Genomic DNA, 17,147 nt, shown 5'->3' with positions numbered 1-17,147 from the left:
CAAAAACACTATTAAACAGTGTTAAAACTGACCTAACCTCTGATACGATGTACTGTAGTACTGATCTTCAGTATAAAACATAAGGTACTGGTCACTGTGCTGTAGCACAGATGCTGCAACGGTGACTTATACCAACAAGAAGATGCCAGGATAAGGCGTAAGATGGGTCGGATCAACGCTTTCTCGGACAATATTCAGTACTGCAAACAAGACGAGCCATAATTCCGCGCGGATGGTTTTTGGACAGGTCAGCGGAGGTAAGGCGATGGATTCTCCACTCATACTTAAATTCATATGGAAAAGGAAGTTGTTTATTAAAGACTTTTTAGGAAGTATCAGGATCGACGATTGCGAGCCACTCGGCATTCACCGAGGACATTCACAATGGACATTGGGAAGTGGAAGTGTAGGAAGTTCCCATGTACGCATTCTCACCTATGGTAGGTTAAATATCTACTACAAATATAATTTTTATATTTTTCTCTGATGCTAAATATGATTTTATTTTTAAAGTGTACTTTTAACAAGAAAATTAATAAATAAAAACATTTTGGAAATGGGCGTGGGACCGCTCCCTTTTGGAGCAATCATTATTCTATGTTCTGAGAGCCTAGCTCTAAACTCAGTACACTTAATTCTTTTATAAAGAAGAATATTTATAATATACAATAGAAGCTCTCATCTAAGTATTTAAGTTACACCCGAACTTAGACACATTTACTTGCTTTATTTTAATATTCTTACAGCAAATCCTGAATTAGCTCGCCATCCCGTTGATTGTTAAAAGAGTTCACATTTTTCAAAATAGTGGCATAGCTAAACTGCTTCGGGATTGAGTAAATCATCCGCCACCATCAATTCCACGTCATTCATTCCTCCACCTTTCCTACCGTTATGCTCCAAACCACTTTAGTATGCATGTATGTACATATATATTGCTTTTTCATCTTCTTTGCTATTTTTTATAATTTCTTGTTGTGTTCGTATTTTTAGCCGTGTGGGTTGATGTTAAGTTCTTAATTTTTGGATTTTCGTGTCTGCCGTATAAAATCTTTAATTTAACTGCAATACCTCTCGCTTGCTTGTTGCTGCAATTCAACGCTCCCACACTCTTGTCACCTAATGTACGTGGTCGCCACTGTTGATCTTGTGGCGTGCGCCACCCGCCCGCCGGAGGCCACGCTGCTGTTTGCCACATTGCATTGCGCGTTTAGATTTTTCATGAGTTAATTTTATATAATTTGTGTGTGCGTTTTCAATGTACATTCATGTTTTTGTTGATTCTTTTATTTATGTATGCCGCCCACTTTAGACGTGTCGTGGATTTCTCTTGATTTTCAAAGCCAACCGGAAGAATAACGTCGGAGATCGTTTTGCGCCAACAAAAGTTATTGCCATTTCTGGCTACCACAAATGTTGCGGCTTTTCATTTCATTGTATTATCGGTGTTATGATGTTGCTGAGGTTCAGGGTAATACGAATCTAATTTTTTTCGGTCTAGGCTACCCTGTTTTCCATTTTGATGCAACCGAATATTTCGTTTTTACCCAACAGCCGAAGTTATTCTACCACAAACCTTTTATACAATACATATGTACATATGTACATCTGCGTTTAAAACAATAGCAGCAAATTTTATAAGTTTTTTTCCTCAATTTAAACAAAAACTTAAGATGCTTTTAAAAACCTTTATGAAAATCTCCGCATTGTTATTTGGAATTTTATTAAGCTTTTTAAGTATGCAATTTTGGAGTCCAATTCATCAAAAATGTTGTCCTTTTAAAAGCTTTTGGAAATAAGGCGTCCGCCGTAGTGTTTTGGTAGCGTTCCCCGCTTTCCTCATGTTCTTGAGTTTTGATACAAAAGCGAACATCGTCACAAGATGTTGTGTTTGTATAACTTCAGGCTTAGCAGTTGAAACTTATTTCGGCTGGCTCATTCATTTAAAAGAAATTTCGCGAAGCACTGTTATAAACATTCTCACTATACAAGAAAAATACTAATATTTTTTTTTTCTGCTGTTCATTTCTTAAAATGCGGATTTTAATTGTGAAAAATGTTGGTAGAGAGTAAAAATAATCACACTTGCAGAGTCTTGAAGCATCCATAAACGAAACATGTTTAAAGTTCTTCTTCTTATGCTTTGCTTGCAACAAAAGTTGAGAGCTAGCTAATTTTGCATGTCACTATTGCTATCGCCATTTGTAGCTCTCGATGGAAAAACATACATACATGCTATCTACTCATCTGTAAGCGCACGATGCTGCATAAAAAATATTATGTGACAGGGCTTTAAGAAGGCATTAATAATTTTGCGTTCAAAAGCGCACGAATATAACAAAGCCATTGAAGTTTCATTTTATTCCAATTTGACCATTTTTAGTCAACATATATTTTTTTTTAATGTAACGACCGATTTTAAAAGCAGATAAAATTCAAAAGAAAAATGTAAGGTAGTTTGTACTTCTTCATTTTTTGTTGTCTGTATTAAAATCGTTGAATACTCCAATAAAACCTAAACTAATGTTTAAAATTCGTACCTCATTGGAATCAGAACTGATTTTAGATTTTCCTCAAGTTATCCTTTAGGTCTCTTAAGCTAGCCCAACCCATATGCACAATCAAAAAACGAGACGTTATTAATTTGCAAAATATCTAATGCTAGCTTAAACTTAAGCTAGCCCAACCCTCGATATTTTTTGAAATACAAGTGTAATAAATTTAATTAACCCGTATCAAATTAACATTAGACTGAAAAGGTTGGGCTAACTTAAGAGACCTTTATCATTTGTATGTATAAGTAAACAAAATAGTGAAGAAAATTGCTGTCCTTTCCGATAACAACTGTGTTATTCACTAACTCAGTTTCGACATCGCTAAAAAGGTTATTGAGTTTAAATGCATATAAAGTGGCTCCACAGCGGATGCCATCAAACAAATTTAAGTACTTTTCTATTATTTAGCGAAAATTGAAATGATTTTAAATTAACAAATATCGAGAAAATTTTGTTACTGAAAATCGAAATCGTTATATTTATCGATTCGTAATATAGCAATGGCGAATGCCGTTAGAAAAGTTTCAGAGTTCCACCACTGATATAAATTTCCGAAAGATGTATGAGGAAGACTGGGGCAGCCTAAAGAGGTTGTTACCGTAGAAGAGTTGAAGGAGTGCAAAAACGTCTTATCAAAGTCGCTGACAACTGCGTACAACAGGGCTTGTCCTGTGAGAAGATTCAAAGGGAAAGCAAAGCCACCATGGTGGAGTAAGGAGCTGAGTCTTCTTAGAGGGCAGGTAAACAAGATTTTTAAGCTGGCAAAAATTGCGGAGAGCGAGGAGTGCTGGGACGAGATCTGGTGAGGATCTATAAGCGTGAAATCAACAGGTCAGAGCGGGTTTCATGGAAGAATTTCTGTGCCGACATAGAATGCTCCAGCGAAACCGCGAGACTGAGGCGTATTAGTTTGACATCTTTTCTACTCAAAATCCTAGATAGATTAATATATGTGTATATAAAATCAAAAATGAACAAGGAATTATTCTATACAGCACAACATGCTTACACCAAAGCGAAGTCAGTCGATACTGCATTGCATAGGGTGGTTATGAATAAAGAGAAAGCCTTGGAACACTAGGGATATGCCCTAGGTGTTTTTCTGGACATTGTCGGAACTTTCAACAATGCCTCGAAAAGAGCAATCAACGAAATCTGTAAACAGAGGAACGCCACAAGGTGGGGTTTTGTCACCAATGCTGCGGACGCTGGTTATAAATCAATTGCTTAGGCGGTTCGACGGAGGACCAGTCAAGCTTACGGCATCATAAGCGGCAGATGCCTAACAACACTCAGCTCTTTGATGGATCGGGCACTTCGGCATGTACATGCCTGGGCATCTGAAGTCGGGTTACCGCCAACGCGGATAAAGCCTATCTAGTATTATTTACTAGGAAGTATTAGGTCCCTAATTGGACTAAGCCTAAGCTTGGAGGGGTAACCCTGCAAGAAAAATATAGAACGAAGTATCTAGGAGTTATACTAGATAGTAAGTTGTCGTGGAAACTCCATATGGAGGAGAGAGCGAAGAAAGCCTCCGCGGCACTCTATGCATACAAGTGGATGCTAGGATGCACGTGTAGCCACCTCTCTGAAGTTGGCAAGACAACTTTTACGTGGAAAAAAATTACCTATTGGGAAAATTGCCGTGAATTTGCCGTAATTTATCCGTGAAACAAAAAAATTTGCCGTGGCCATATTTTAGAAAATACAGGGTGGCACGCCAACTTCACGTGAAGTTAGCGTGCCACCCTCGGAAAACCACCTTAGAGACCAGCTAGGAAAATAATTCTTGCACACGAATTTGCCGTAAATTTGCCGTAGGTAAGTGGCATATTATATAATTTCGAAAAAATAAAATTTAACTTTTTTTTATGGTGCACCGCCAACTTCACGTGAAGTTAGCGTGCCACTTTTCGAAAACCACCTCAGACACCAGTTAGGAAAATAATTCTTGCACGTGAATTTGCCGTAAATTTGCCGTGAATTATCCGTGAAACAAAAAAATTTGCCGCGGCCACGTTTTAGAAAATACAGGGTAGCACGCTAACTTCACGTGAAGTTGGCGTGCAACCCTCAGAAAACCACCTTAGATGCCAGCTAGAAAAATAATTCTTGCACACGAATTTGCCGTAAATTTGCCGTAGATAAGTGGCATATTTTATAAATTCGAAAAAAAAAATTTCAAATTTTTTTTATGGTGCACCGCCAACTTCACGTGAAGTTAGCGTGCCACCCTCAGAAAACCACCTTAGAGGCCAGCTAGGAAAATAATTCTTGCACACGAATTTGCCGTAAATTTGCCGTAGATAAGTGGCATATTTTATAAATTCGAAAAAAGAAATTTCAAATATTTTTATAGTGCACCGCCAACTTCACGTGAAGTTAGCGTGCCACCCTCAGAAAACCACCTTAGAGGCCAGCTAGGAAAATAATTCTTGCACACGAATTTGCCGTAAATTTGCCGTAGATAAGTGGGGCATATTTTATAAATTCGAAAAAAAAAATTTTGAAATTTCTTTTTCCGAATTTATAAAATATGCCACTTATCTGCGGCAAATTTACGGCAAATTCATGTGCAAGAATTATTTTCCTAGCTAAGGGGGTTTTCTGAGGGTGGCACGCTAACTTCTCGTGAAGTTGGCGGTGCACCATAAAAAAAAATTGAAATCTATGCCACTTATCTACGGCAAATTTACGGCAAATTCGTGTGCAAGAATTATTTTCCTAGCTGGCCACTAAGATGGTTTTCTGAGCGTGGCACGCTAACTTCACTTGAAGTTGGCGGTGCACTATAAAAAAAATTTGAAATTTCTTTTTCCGAATTTATAAAATATGCCACTTATCTACGGCAAATTTACGGCAAATTCGTGTGCAAGAATTATTTTCCTAGCTGGCTTCTAAGGTGGTTTTCTGAGGGTGGCACGCTAACTTCACGTGAAGTTGGCGGTGCACCATAAAAAAAATTTGAAATTTTTTTTTTTCGAATTTATAAAATATGCCACTTATCTACGGCAAATTTACGGCAAATTCGTGTGCACGAATTATTTTTCTAGTTGGCCTCTAAGATGGTTGTCTGAGGGTGGCACGCCAACTTCACGTGAAGTTAGCGTGCCACCCTGTATTTTCTAAAACGTGACCGCGGCAAATTTTTTTGTTTCACGGATAATTCACGGCAAATTTACGGCAAATTCACGTGCAAGAATTATTTTCCTAACTGGTGTCTGAGGTGGTTTTCGAAAAGTGGCACGCTAACTTCACGTGAAGTTGGCGGTGCATCATAAAAAAAGTTAAATTTTATTTTTTCGAAATTATATAATATGCCACTTACCTACGGCAAATTTACGGCAAATTCGTGTGCAAGAATTATTTTCCTAGCTGGTCTCTAAGGTGGTTTTCCGAGGGTGGCACGCTAACTTCACGTGAAGTTGGCGTGCCACCCTGTATTTTCTAAAATATGGCCACGGCAAATTTTTTTGTTTCACGGATAAATTACGGCAAATTCACGGCAATTTTCCCAATAGGTAGTTTTTTTCCACGTAAAAGTTGTCTTGCCAACTTCAGAGAGGTCGTGTAGCCTATCCCCCAAACTCTCTCATTGGGTATTTACGGCAATTGTCAAACCCTTACTTTACAATGGGGTTCTTGTTTGGTGAACAGCCACACAAAAAAGTACGTATACCAACACTGAAAGAAAAAGACTGGTAAAAATCAACCGAAATACGGGTCAATTCAACCGAAATTTCTGTCAATTTGTATCCATCGCAACAAGATGTTAAATCAACTGCGCACAAATCGTTGATTCGTAATTGACCGTTTTAGTAGTCAAATGAACAAAAAAAGTTGTTGCGACAGCTTTGTATGAAAGTACCTATGTTGCCATATAAATATGTAAATAAATGTAAGGCGCGATAACCTCCGAAGAGATTTTAGGCCGAACTTCTCTTCCAATTTTCGTCGTGCTCCTTTTTAATTTTTCTTACAAATTGGCGGGACGGGACCTACTTGTTTTATGCCGACTACGAACGGCATCTGAAAGGCATATGAGTTTTCACTGAGAGGTTTTCATGGCAGAAATACACTCGGAGTGCTTGCCGAACACTGCAGAGGGGCGACCCCGCTTAGAAAATTTTCTTCTAATTGAAAAAGCTTTTTTCTAAAATTTGCTTTGCCCGGGGTGTGAACCCATGGTCTTCGGTGTGGTAGGCGGAGCACGCTACCATGACACCACGGCGGCCTCCATATAAATACGTAAATATGTGAATACATAAATACGCATGCTTGCTTAATATACATACATATGAATATAGAAATGAAAATAGTAGTCACAAAACTGCTTCTCAATTCTTTCAGTTGCAGCTCAGCTCATTCTCAATTTTTTCTCTCGCATGTAGTTGCCACACTTGATTGTTTCGAACAAAACTTGTAGTATAAATGTTTGAAGTAACATTTTAATAAAAAGAGAACTTGTAAGTTATAGAAAAGTTAAGAATCAAATCGCAAGACGGTAATTCAGCACTGGAGTAACTTTACATGTAATTCGGCAAGTTTAATTTTCGTAACACTTTAAGTTGAAACGTTTCCAAAAATACCTCAAACTTTTATTTTGTCGGAAACATCTACATTAAAAAAGAATGTTTTTTTATTATCTTATTAGATTCGTGAAAATTCACAAAAACTTGAACAATATGTTACTAACTTTGGAAAAATCCTGTTCGTTCAAGCAAAATTTTGCAACAATAGGGCGCAATTTTGTGTACCCGACAGATAGGTGTCCCGGTATCTCATAATATTTTGCACAGTAAATTCAAAAAAGGGTTTTTGTCGTTTTGTATTGATAACTGTAAAACTAGTTTTTTGTTGTTTTCCCATTTTGTGTGGTTTTTCGATTTGATGGTTTATTTTGGTGTTTTTTTTTAGCAAGTGGCACCATCGTCATAAGTACAGAGTAGAGAGCGCAGTGAGCGTAAAATTCTCTTTGAAATTTGCTCATGTATTGACAGTTGATCGCCATTGAAATGACTTGTAAGATCAGTTGTGTTAACAGAAAAATCAGATAGATTGCTTACAAGATTTTGCTAACTTAAGAGCGACAATTTCTCTTCTGTTGAAATGACTAAACTAATTTGTTCGCTTGACAAAGAACTCGGTCGAATTAACCATAATTAGATCAATTTCACAGAATCTCCGTTAAGTCAAGAACAACAGAACCGATTCGTTGATTTTACTAGCACCATTTCTTTCAGTGAAACAACTTTAGAGGGTATTCAGAGTATCAATTATTAGCATGACGGGAGCCTTAAACACTATCCCGACAGCAGCATTGCATGCCATTCTACACATCCTGCCTGCAGACCTAACGGCGAAAAACATCGCATTAGCAACGGCAACAAGGCTTAAGGCCTCGGCGCAGCTTGACTGCAGGCCTAATGGTCACCGCAGTATAGCACCATCTAATATCGGGCAAACGGAATATATGGTCCCGTGCCTGAGCTTCGAAAGAAATATTGGGGCCACAGTTGAGTTGTAGGGTTGGTGTCGGGTGCAGAAATGGCAGAACATGCTATACACGTGTATATGGATGGTTCCAAATTAATGGAAGGGGTTGGGTCTGCTGTTTACTGTGTCGACACAGAAATAAGTAGATCATACAGGCTGCCAGATTACTGCAGCGTTTTTCAAGCGGAAATTATAGCAGTGAAGAAAGCAGCAGTAATTCTGGAGGAAGCGTGCTTAAGCTGCAGTCGCGTCAATTTATATAATGATAGTCAGGCTGGGATTAAGGCAATAATCTCACACAGTACTTCATCAAGAAGTGTTCTGGAATGCAAAGAAGCATTGGAAAAACTTCGCTCAGGCCGGACCATACATCTATACTGCGTTCCCGGTCATAAAGGGATAGAAGGTAACGAAAAGCCCGATGAGTTGGCAAAGGAGGGTGCAACATTCGCTGAGTCAACGATAGACGTCCCAATCCGTTTCGGAGAAATCAAAAGGAGACAGGAGTTGCATATGATTCATCAAGCAGGAAAGGCGTGTACAAAAGCGCCGGGCTGCAAAATTTCTAAGATCATGTGCAAAGCCTATGATATTAGACTCACAAAGTGGCTCATATCTCTGAAGAGAGAAGACTTAAGGCTCACGATGGGCATACTGCCTGAACACTGCCTTCTGGCGTCACATGCTTATAAGTTAGGTCTCGCCAGTACAGCAAGTGTAGGAAGTGTGAGCTGCAGGAAGAAACGGTTGAGCACGTTCTGTGTTCATGTCCTGCGCTCGCCAGGTCAAGGCTTCAGCTATTAGGGGCGGCCAGATCTTGAAGCAGCAATCAAGCTGGGTCCTAGAAAACTGCTAGTATTTGCCAAGAGGACGGAGTTATTCTATAACATATGTACTGGCGCCTGATTGGGGCGTTTGGGCGTCAAACAAATTCTGGGAACACTATGGACACATTCAGTCTATGTGAGGTCTTTCTTTATTGACCGGCTAGTTCAACCTAACCACCACTGATGGCTTTTTGGTTATCAAGTGCACGTTTTCTTACTAGAATTTTTTTTTTAGTATTTGGTAACGGACTCGACACAAAGATAAGGGTAGGATAAATTTATATTAACTGCATTTTTCAAAGACTTATACTTTTGCGGCCACCGTGGTGTGATGGTAGCGTGCTCCGCCTATCACACCGTATGCCCTGGGTTCAACTCCCGGGCAAAGCAACATCAAAATTTTAGAAATAAGATTTTTCAATTAGAAGAAAATTTTTCTAAGCGGGGTCGCCCCTCGGCAGTGTCTGGCAAGCGCTCCGATTGTATTTCTGCCATGAAAAGCTCTCAGTGAAAACTCATCTGCCTTGCAGATGCCGTTCGGAGTCGGCATAAAACATGTAGGTCCCGTCCGACCAATTTGTAGGGAAAAATCAAGAGGAGCACGACGCAAATTGGAAGAGAAGCTCGGCCTTAGATCTCTTCGGAGGTTATCGCGCCTTACATTTATTTTTTTATACTTTTTCCCAATGTTAAAAAAAATTCTAGATAAATTCAAATAATAGCAAATATGCAGATCAGGGTTGAACAGCGAACTTTATAAAGAAGGGCGTTATATTTTGTTAGTAAAACAGCCAAATTGGCAAAACCCATAACGCCCTTTTGTGAAATCATATATCTCTGTCCAGGATAAGGGGGAACAATGAACTATTTATTTCCACATAATACACATATTTAACCTTAATACGAAATTACGGAAATAAAGTCTGGCAACGTTTAATTTTCGGTTCGTGCAGGACCTTATTTGCAATTAGTTCATGTTTTTTTGCCCAAACCAACGATATCTTGTGCTCTTATTGTATTGAACAACACTGTAAATATTTGTACATTAGACTGGGTCGATTTATTAACCGACATCGCGCCATCGATTTTTCGATAGGATTTGGGCTCAGGAAAAAAAGTTCCACTACGCATACCCAAAAAACTAATTTTCGAGCCTGCGAAATTTAATTTTTTTGACTTTTTTCGACTTTGATTTTTAAGTTTTTTTTTCATGACCTACTAAAAAAACTCTCATTTGATTTTAAAATTCTCATGTATACCCTATCCAACCCATGCGTAGTGGAACTTTTTTTCCTGATCACAAATACTATCGAAAAATCGATGGCGGGATATCGGCTAACTTTCGTCCATACAAATCGACCCACCCTAGTTTACATGCATTTGGTTTTTGTGGTCATATTCCACATTTATGAGTGATATATTTAATTATTTAACACTTTTTTGTCAGCGTTCTTCGTTTCCACTTGTCATCAAAATACATACTAATGTTCGCCTTCGCCTTGTAGCGTTTTTCGTTTGATTTTGGTTTCATGTTATTGCTCTAATTTCATTACCTTGTTTGCAAAATAAAAAAAAAACAAAATCAAATATGACAAACATTTTTAACTTTTTTTTTTTTAATTTTAAACAAATTAATTTATAGATAAAACGAGCATATTTTATAAAAAATTAAATTAAAAATCATATTAATTTATCTAGACTCACAAAATGCCTGGTAAAGCTCGTAAAGTTCTATGAAAATTTGTTTTATTCAGGGGGTTTCCTTGCTTACGAGACATTTATGAGCTTCAATGAATTGTTCTATTGAGTAAACTTTCGTTGAAAATGAATGAAAATATCAGGAAGTCTAACTTCGGATGAAACCGAGAATTGTATACCCAGTTGTGGGCCCTCACATTTATATATATGAGGAGTTCCAAACAAAAACGCTGTAAGTGCACCCTTCAGTTTTTTAATGTTATGAATGGGATTTAACTTCACTAAAACCTATGTAATAATCTTTATGAAAAAGAAGAACCAGCAAATTTAGCCATTCCGGAACATTCCAAAATATATCTTTCATAGCAACACGCAATAATTTAATAAAATTTTTACGTGTTTAAAAAGTGTAAGAGTACACCACAACTGATCCTTATACGTATACAGTACTCCATGGAACACCTACGGGCGAGAACTTTCCAAAAAATCTTAAAAAATTACCTAACGGAATTTCATTAAGATTAGATTTTTAAAACACATTTTTTTTTAGGCATGGTATATAAAAGCCAGAACAACGCATAAATTTAAACATGATAACTTAAAAGGCTTTTGATTTGCTGCCTAAAAACGTTTAATTGTTCGCTATATACATATAAGCCTAATTTACATATATTTTTATACATACATATGTACACATTTTATACAAATATACACTTTTTTATCCATTATTTTGTTTTATTTTTTACTTTCAGACACAACAAACAGTTCAGTTCTTACTGGCCAAACGCTTTGCGATTTAGTGTATTATTGTTCGGTTGGTGAATCGCAGCTATTCGCGTTCATTGACAAAACTACGAAACTAACAACATTACCACCTCCTTCTTCACACTTAACAACAACAAAAAATGTCCAGTGAGGAGGACAAACCACCAGCACCGCCTGTACGTTTGACGAGCAATCGTGGTGGTGACCGGGTTGGTGGCGCCATCAACGTTGGAGGTGGTGGCGGTGGCAGCGGTGATGGACCGCCCGTCGATATGCGCCCATTGCCTAAAGGTTAGTTTATTAAATAGTAAATTGAACTTCATTTAAATTATTTGTCTTGTTTTCTTAGAACCTGATGATCCCGATCGTAAGAAAAAGACACTGAAGAATAAAATAAAAGGTTCAAAGCCTTCGCATACAGACTCCAAACCGAATATATCATATCCCACGAATTTCGAACATACTGTACATGTGGGTTTTGATGCGATCACCGGTGAATTTACGGTAAGTTGGCACATTCTCTATAATCAAAGTTAAGCAAATAGCGTTAAGTTTACTTTTATTCAAATTGCCTTCATGTACATTGTTCCAAATCTGCTAATTTATGCATTTATCACATCTGCTTTTAAGTTTTGTATGTATATGCGTACTACATAATGCAAATGCTGCTTTACATCAAATTTATTGTTGAAAAGGCACATCCAGTTTCTGAATCTATGGGTCATACTGAGCAATATTGTCCATGGGGCCATAGGTCTGAAATGAATTTCGAGCCTCCTCGATCCTTTTGTTAGAAAATTTTATATCCCAACCAGAATCCGAATTTGACATTTATTTTCATCTTTTTTGTTTGTGAGAGCCGCTATTCGGATTGGGATACAAAGTTTTTTAACAAAATTAGGGAGACTCGAAATTCATTTCAAGAAAAGGTCTGTATTTTGTCGACATCAGTATCAGTTAGTTGTTATCTTTTTACACAGAAACTTATGAATTGCGGTTCCAAATATTTTTCGAGTCGGTTGAGAGCGAATGGATATTTGGACTCGATTTTCTATTTTTGTTATTAAGAACAAATTATGAAGAGCATTCATACCTATGTACTTATGTATGTTGTGCTAACATGAAAAAGTGGTTCACCCACCAAGCACTGAGCCCCTTTATTATCAGCAAACAAAAAACTTTACCGCGATAGTCGGGCTAAAAGTTAAATGGTGCTACAGTTTCAACAAGGTTGGGCCAAAGAGGCATAGGTGTTAGTGGCGTTGGTTTCACATTGCAATTCGAACTGCAAAGCATTTAGATTAAAATCATTCCAAACTTTATCCTATTATTTTTAATATTGTTGTGCAAAATCACAAAATTTACACACGGCGATGGTTACTAGGCCATGTTTCTGAATTTCACTTCTTCATCAGCTAGCTTTTCGGGATCTGAGTATTGAACTCTTAATCCCCAACATTCATACTTCATACTGGTGTTAAGGCCTCTATCCAATCAGCCATATGAATGACCCGCTGCACGGTTTGTATAAATTTTTTCGTGACCTTAGCGATAGAAATATTTCCTAAAAAAAAGTTCCATTTCCTATAAACATTTGGGCTTGAGTCACATTGGAGCTCAAGTTGATAACTCTAGCATGCGTCCTTAATCTCGAGCATTATTTCTTAACAGTGGATCAACTTGAGAATCATAGCGTTCCCAACAAAAACGGCATTTCTTAGCAAAAATGCTGTTTCTCAAGCTGAGAAAAAGATAGTTGCTGTTGGCTAACTCGATATTTTAAATAATTTGAGAATGATGGTGGAGAACTATAAATTTCACAAAATTTCTCAACGCTGGAGAATAATTAGAGAATGATTTTGGATATTAACTTCATATTACTTGAAGGTTGGAAAAATAATATTTCGATGTTCGTTAGGCTTATAATTTGTTCAGTCAAGCCATACAAAGGGCTAGATATTTAAATTGAAGTCATCTGCAATAGACTCATTTTGGTTTGTTTCTATTTAATTTCCAAACCCATATTGCAAACCTGGGCAAGCAAAATTTTATTACCTAATTGGATTCTAGTATGATTACTAGAAATGTTAATTTCAGCATAGTCTGTCGATGCCAAAAAAAGGCAAAATATAACGAATTATGTTGTTTATGGCCCGATTATGTATGACACGGGGACACTGCGTCGGTCTCTCACACTGTAAGTCACCATAATGGAATGCCAAAAATTGCATAAAAGCATTCCGGTTTACTGTCCCTCACTGAAGTGGATGAATGCTCTTATATCATACAAAGTTTGGTTCACATGAGAAAAAATGACTCGTTGCGTCAAGTTACGTTATACATAACTTGCCCCTTAAATATTTACGAGTGTTGTAAAAATATTTTTTTATATTTTGGTGTCGCTTCTTTTAGTTGCTTACTATATATTTGTTAAAAAGAAAAACTGCAACATGCAACAACAACAAGAAGTACTCTCAATAAAATACTATAACAATAATAACACTTCAAAAATAAAAATAAATATTTTTAAATTGAGCCATTGTTTAGTTGTTACTTTGGGTGGACATTTTATTTGTTGTATTTTTTCTATCTTCTTTTCTTTCTTTCTTCCATACATTTTTTTTACTTCCTCCTTCCTTGAGAATGTTGTACGCGCGAATTCGCGTTGACATAAAAGCTGCCAATAAAAGTAAGTATCGACCGTTCCAATAAATGAAAGAGTAATCAATGAAAACAGTTAATAGTGGTCTTATATGGTAGTCCTCATAATCGGAATGTATGTACAAATATCAAAAGCGTCTGCATATATCGACTCATAAAGCATCAACAGCTGACGCCTCAGCACGCTCTTAGCTCTCAATTCGTGCTAGTCGCGCAGAAAAAATAGCCTGTTGTAATTTTGTAGAATTTAGATTTATAGTTTTATACTCAATTTAATTAACACAATTCACTCATTACACTTTTCATACCAAATATATACTATAAATACATATAAACATTAAATGCTTGCATATATATTTCTTCGCGTTTCTGCGCTAAGCACGTACCTACCTTTGGGAAATTTTTGAGAAGCCAAAAAAAGTGACTGCATACGTAACTTGCATATTGCATACGGAAAAGAAGATAAGGAGCCTTAAACCATGACGGTAATTATACCTTTCATGAACATGAAATGGTATATTAACTTTGGTCCGATGTTTGTAACGTTGAGGAATATAGAAGATAGAATCACCATTAAGTATACCGAATTGATCAGGGCGACGAACTGAGTTGATATAGCCATGTCCGTCTGTCCGTCCGTCTGTCTGTTTGAACGCAAACTAGTCCCTCAAATTTTAAGATATCTCAATGAAATTTGGCACAAGGATGTATTTTTGTATTATATTAGATATTGATCGGATCCGGTAGAATCAGACCACTATAACATACATATATCTCCCATACAACCGATCGTTCAGATAAGACGAGTTTGGTCGTTCTTGCCGCAATTAAGAAAGTATAAACGCGAAACTCTGTGATATATATTATAATATATCATAGACGATATCTTGAAAAAATCACTTTGATCAGAGCTATATATAGTTATATCCCATACAACCGATCGTTCAGATAGAAAGATTTTTGGCCATTTCTCCCTTAGTTTCCAATATAAAAACGTGAAACTTGGTGATATATATTCTAATATATCAAGAAGATTTCATGAAAAAATAATTTCGATCGGAGCTATATATAATATATATACCATACAACCGATCGTTCAGATAAGGGGGTTTTTTGCCATTTTTTATTTTATATTTATCTTAAAAATCGTTTAGGTATGTACATCTGTTCACTATATATTTCTTATCTTATACATCCGATTATTTGGAGATTACGAACGGCTGCGCCGAAGACAGTCCCGTCCTTACTTGTTTTATTATACGAAACTGTCAGCTCGCTTCAACTAAAAAACGGAACTTCTCACAAATTGTAGTTACATGGTTAGCGCAGACCGTTTGGTACCGCTTTTATCAATTGCTTTGGTCGGATTTTTCTTACATCAGGGAATGCATAGTTACCAGGAACGTTTACTGGGCTTGAACCTGTTGTTGTAGTCAAATAAACCACCACCAGAGTCAATATTTTCCAAAAAGCTTTGATCCTGGGACCTTATCAAATGTTAGTAAAAAAAATTTGAGCAACATAACCTTCTCAGTTAGAATTGGGCCAGACCTCTTCAAACCCTTCGAAACTAAACGAGTTTTCAGGCAAGGCGATCCACTATCGGGCGGTTTTCCTAATTTGAAGATTAAGGAAACAATACAAATTGTGCAACTTATTGCCTGCAATTACTGGTGTTGTTGGCAACATTGACATGTTTGGTCTAAATATACGCGCGGTAAATTCCCCTTACTCCAAACTAAAATAAATTAAATTTAAAAAAATTTTTTATTTAAACGGTTTTGTTGTTAATAATAATACTGAAAGCTAGAAAATAATTATGTAGGTCCTAGGTACTAGTCATCACACTCCTCATCAATCTAGGGCGTTGATCAGACAATTAAATAAAAGCGTTGGGCGCACGATTTTTTTCAATATGTCTCGATCCTTGCGCCACCTAGCGGCGATTTTTTTCATAGGTTGCTGTCTATTCTTGTATGTGTTATGTGTTCCAAATATGAGCCAATTTGGGCCACAAATACGATTTTTGTGAATACCTCGATCCTTGCGTCACCCAGCGGCGATTTTTTTCTTATTATTGCATTGTCATCGGGTTCTGAACTATATTCCAAGTTTCAAGCTTGTAGCCTATCGGGAAGTTACTTAAATTTCAATTACAAAATTCGTTCACAACGGCCGTGCATGCGGTGGGGCTGGCCTGTCAAGTCAAGCTAAATAAAACCGTTTAAAAAATAAAATGAAAAAGTAGGTTAGATGGTGGTTTGTCATAAGGCGAAGATTCTGGGAATTTGCATCTTGACAACCACAACAATAATTTCGAGATTGTAAAGCACTTCGTTTATTTCTTATCAAACATAAACTTACACAACAATGCCAACTTGAAACAATAATCTAAAGAAAACCTACTCTTGCCAATAAAGGCTTATTTGTACTAAGTAGGCATTTGAAAAGCTATGTACATATAGATGAGCGTTGTCGGGGCGAGAACCGATGAAGACTTAACGATGAGCTGTGTGTCTTGTATGTAGACCTCAACATAATCCAGCGAATTAAAACACAATCGCTACGCTTTTTTTTTTTTTAATTTCACTAATACATTTGTATGATTAATAAGTTTGAAACGTATCCTGTGTCGGTATACTCATGTTATCATCATGCCGAAATGATGCGGGGATATTCTCGCAATGATCCTGAAACAGTTCCGCAATAATGCCGAAACAGACCCAAAATAAGTACTGAAATAACCTTTTTAACAACTCCGAACTAGTTCCGAAGTGATCCCGAAACGGCCTGAAATGATAACGAAACAAATTCAGAAATAGTCCGATGATAGTTTCGCAACAGTACAGACGTGATCCCGAAATATCATCAAAATTACCCTGAAATTACCTCGATACTGTCATGAAATAGTCCCGAACTAATCCGAAATTGTAGCGAAATGGTCCGGAAATTACACTGAAGTTATCCTCAAAAGAATCTCAATATGATCCGTAAATAGTCCAGAAATCAGAAATGTAAAAGTTGTCTAAAAATGGTCCTAAATTGCTATCGAAACAGCCCCGAATGGTCCTGCCTCAATTTTTCCAATACTCGTTGTTGCACGACAATGTCAATGATATTAATGACAGTTGACTTTAATTGT

At 37.0% G+C, this 17,147-nt stretch overlaps 1 protein-coding gene across 3 annotated transcripts in view; it reads left to right on the top strand.

Moving 5' to 3' along the window:
- Pak (serine/threonine-protein kinase PAK 3-like protein) overlaps positions 1 to 17,147 on the top strand; it is a 77,325-nt gene that overhangs the window by 26,569 nt on the left and 33,609 nt on the right. For all 3 annotated transcript variants that reach the window (XM_067778417.1, XM_067778400.1, XM_067778409.1), the window contains 2 exons: positions 11,332 to 11,635; positions 11,694 to 11,848. In XM_067778417.1, the coding sequence (XP_067634518.1) occupies positions 11,485 to 11,635; positions 11,694 to 11,848 (306 nt within the window). In that variant the 5' untranslated portion in view covers positions 11,332 to 11,484. The remainder of the gene's footprint in view (positions 1 to 11,331; positions 11,636 to 11,693; positions 11,849 to 17,147) is intronic.

Source organism: Eurosta solidaginis, chromosome 1 (genome assembly GCF_040869045.1).
Source record: "Eurosta solidaginis isolate ZX-2024a chromosome 1, ASM4086904v1, whole genome shotgun sequence".
Classification (NCBI taxonomy): Eukaryota; Metazoa; Arthropoda; class Insecta; order Diptera; family Tephritidae; genus Eurosta; species Eurosta solidaginis.
The sequence above is the reverse complement of the archived record's forward strand: the minus strand, read 5'-3'. Positions and strand labels throughout refer to the sequence as shown.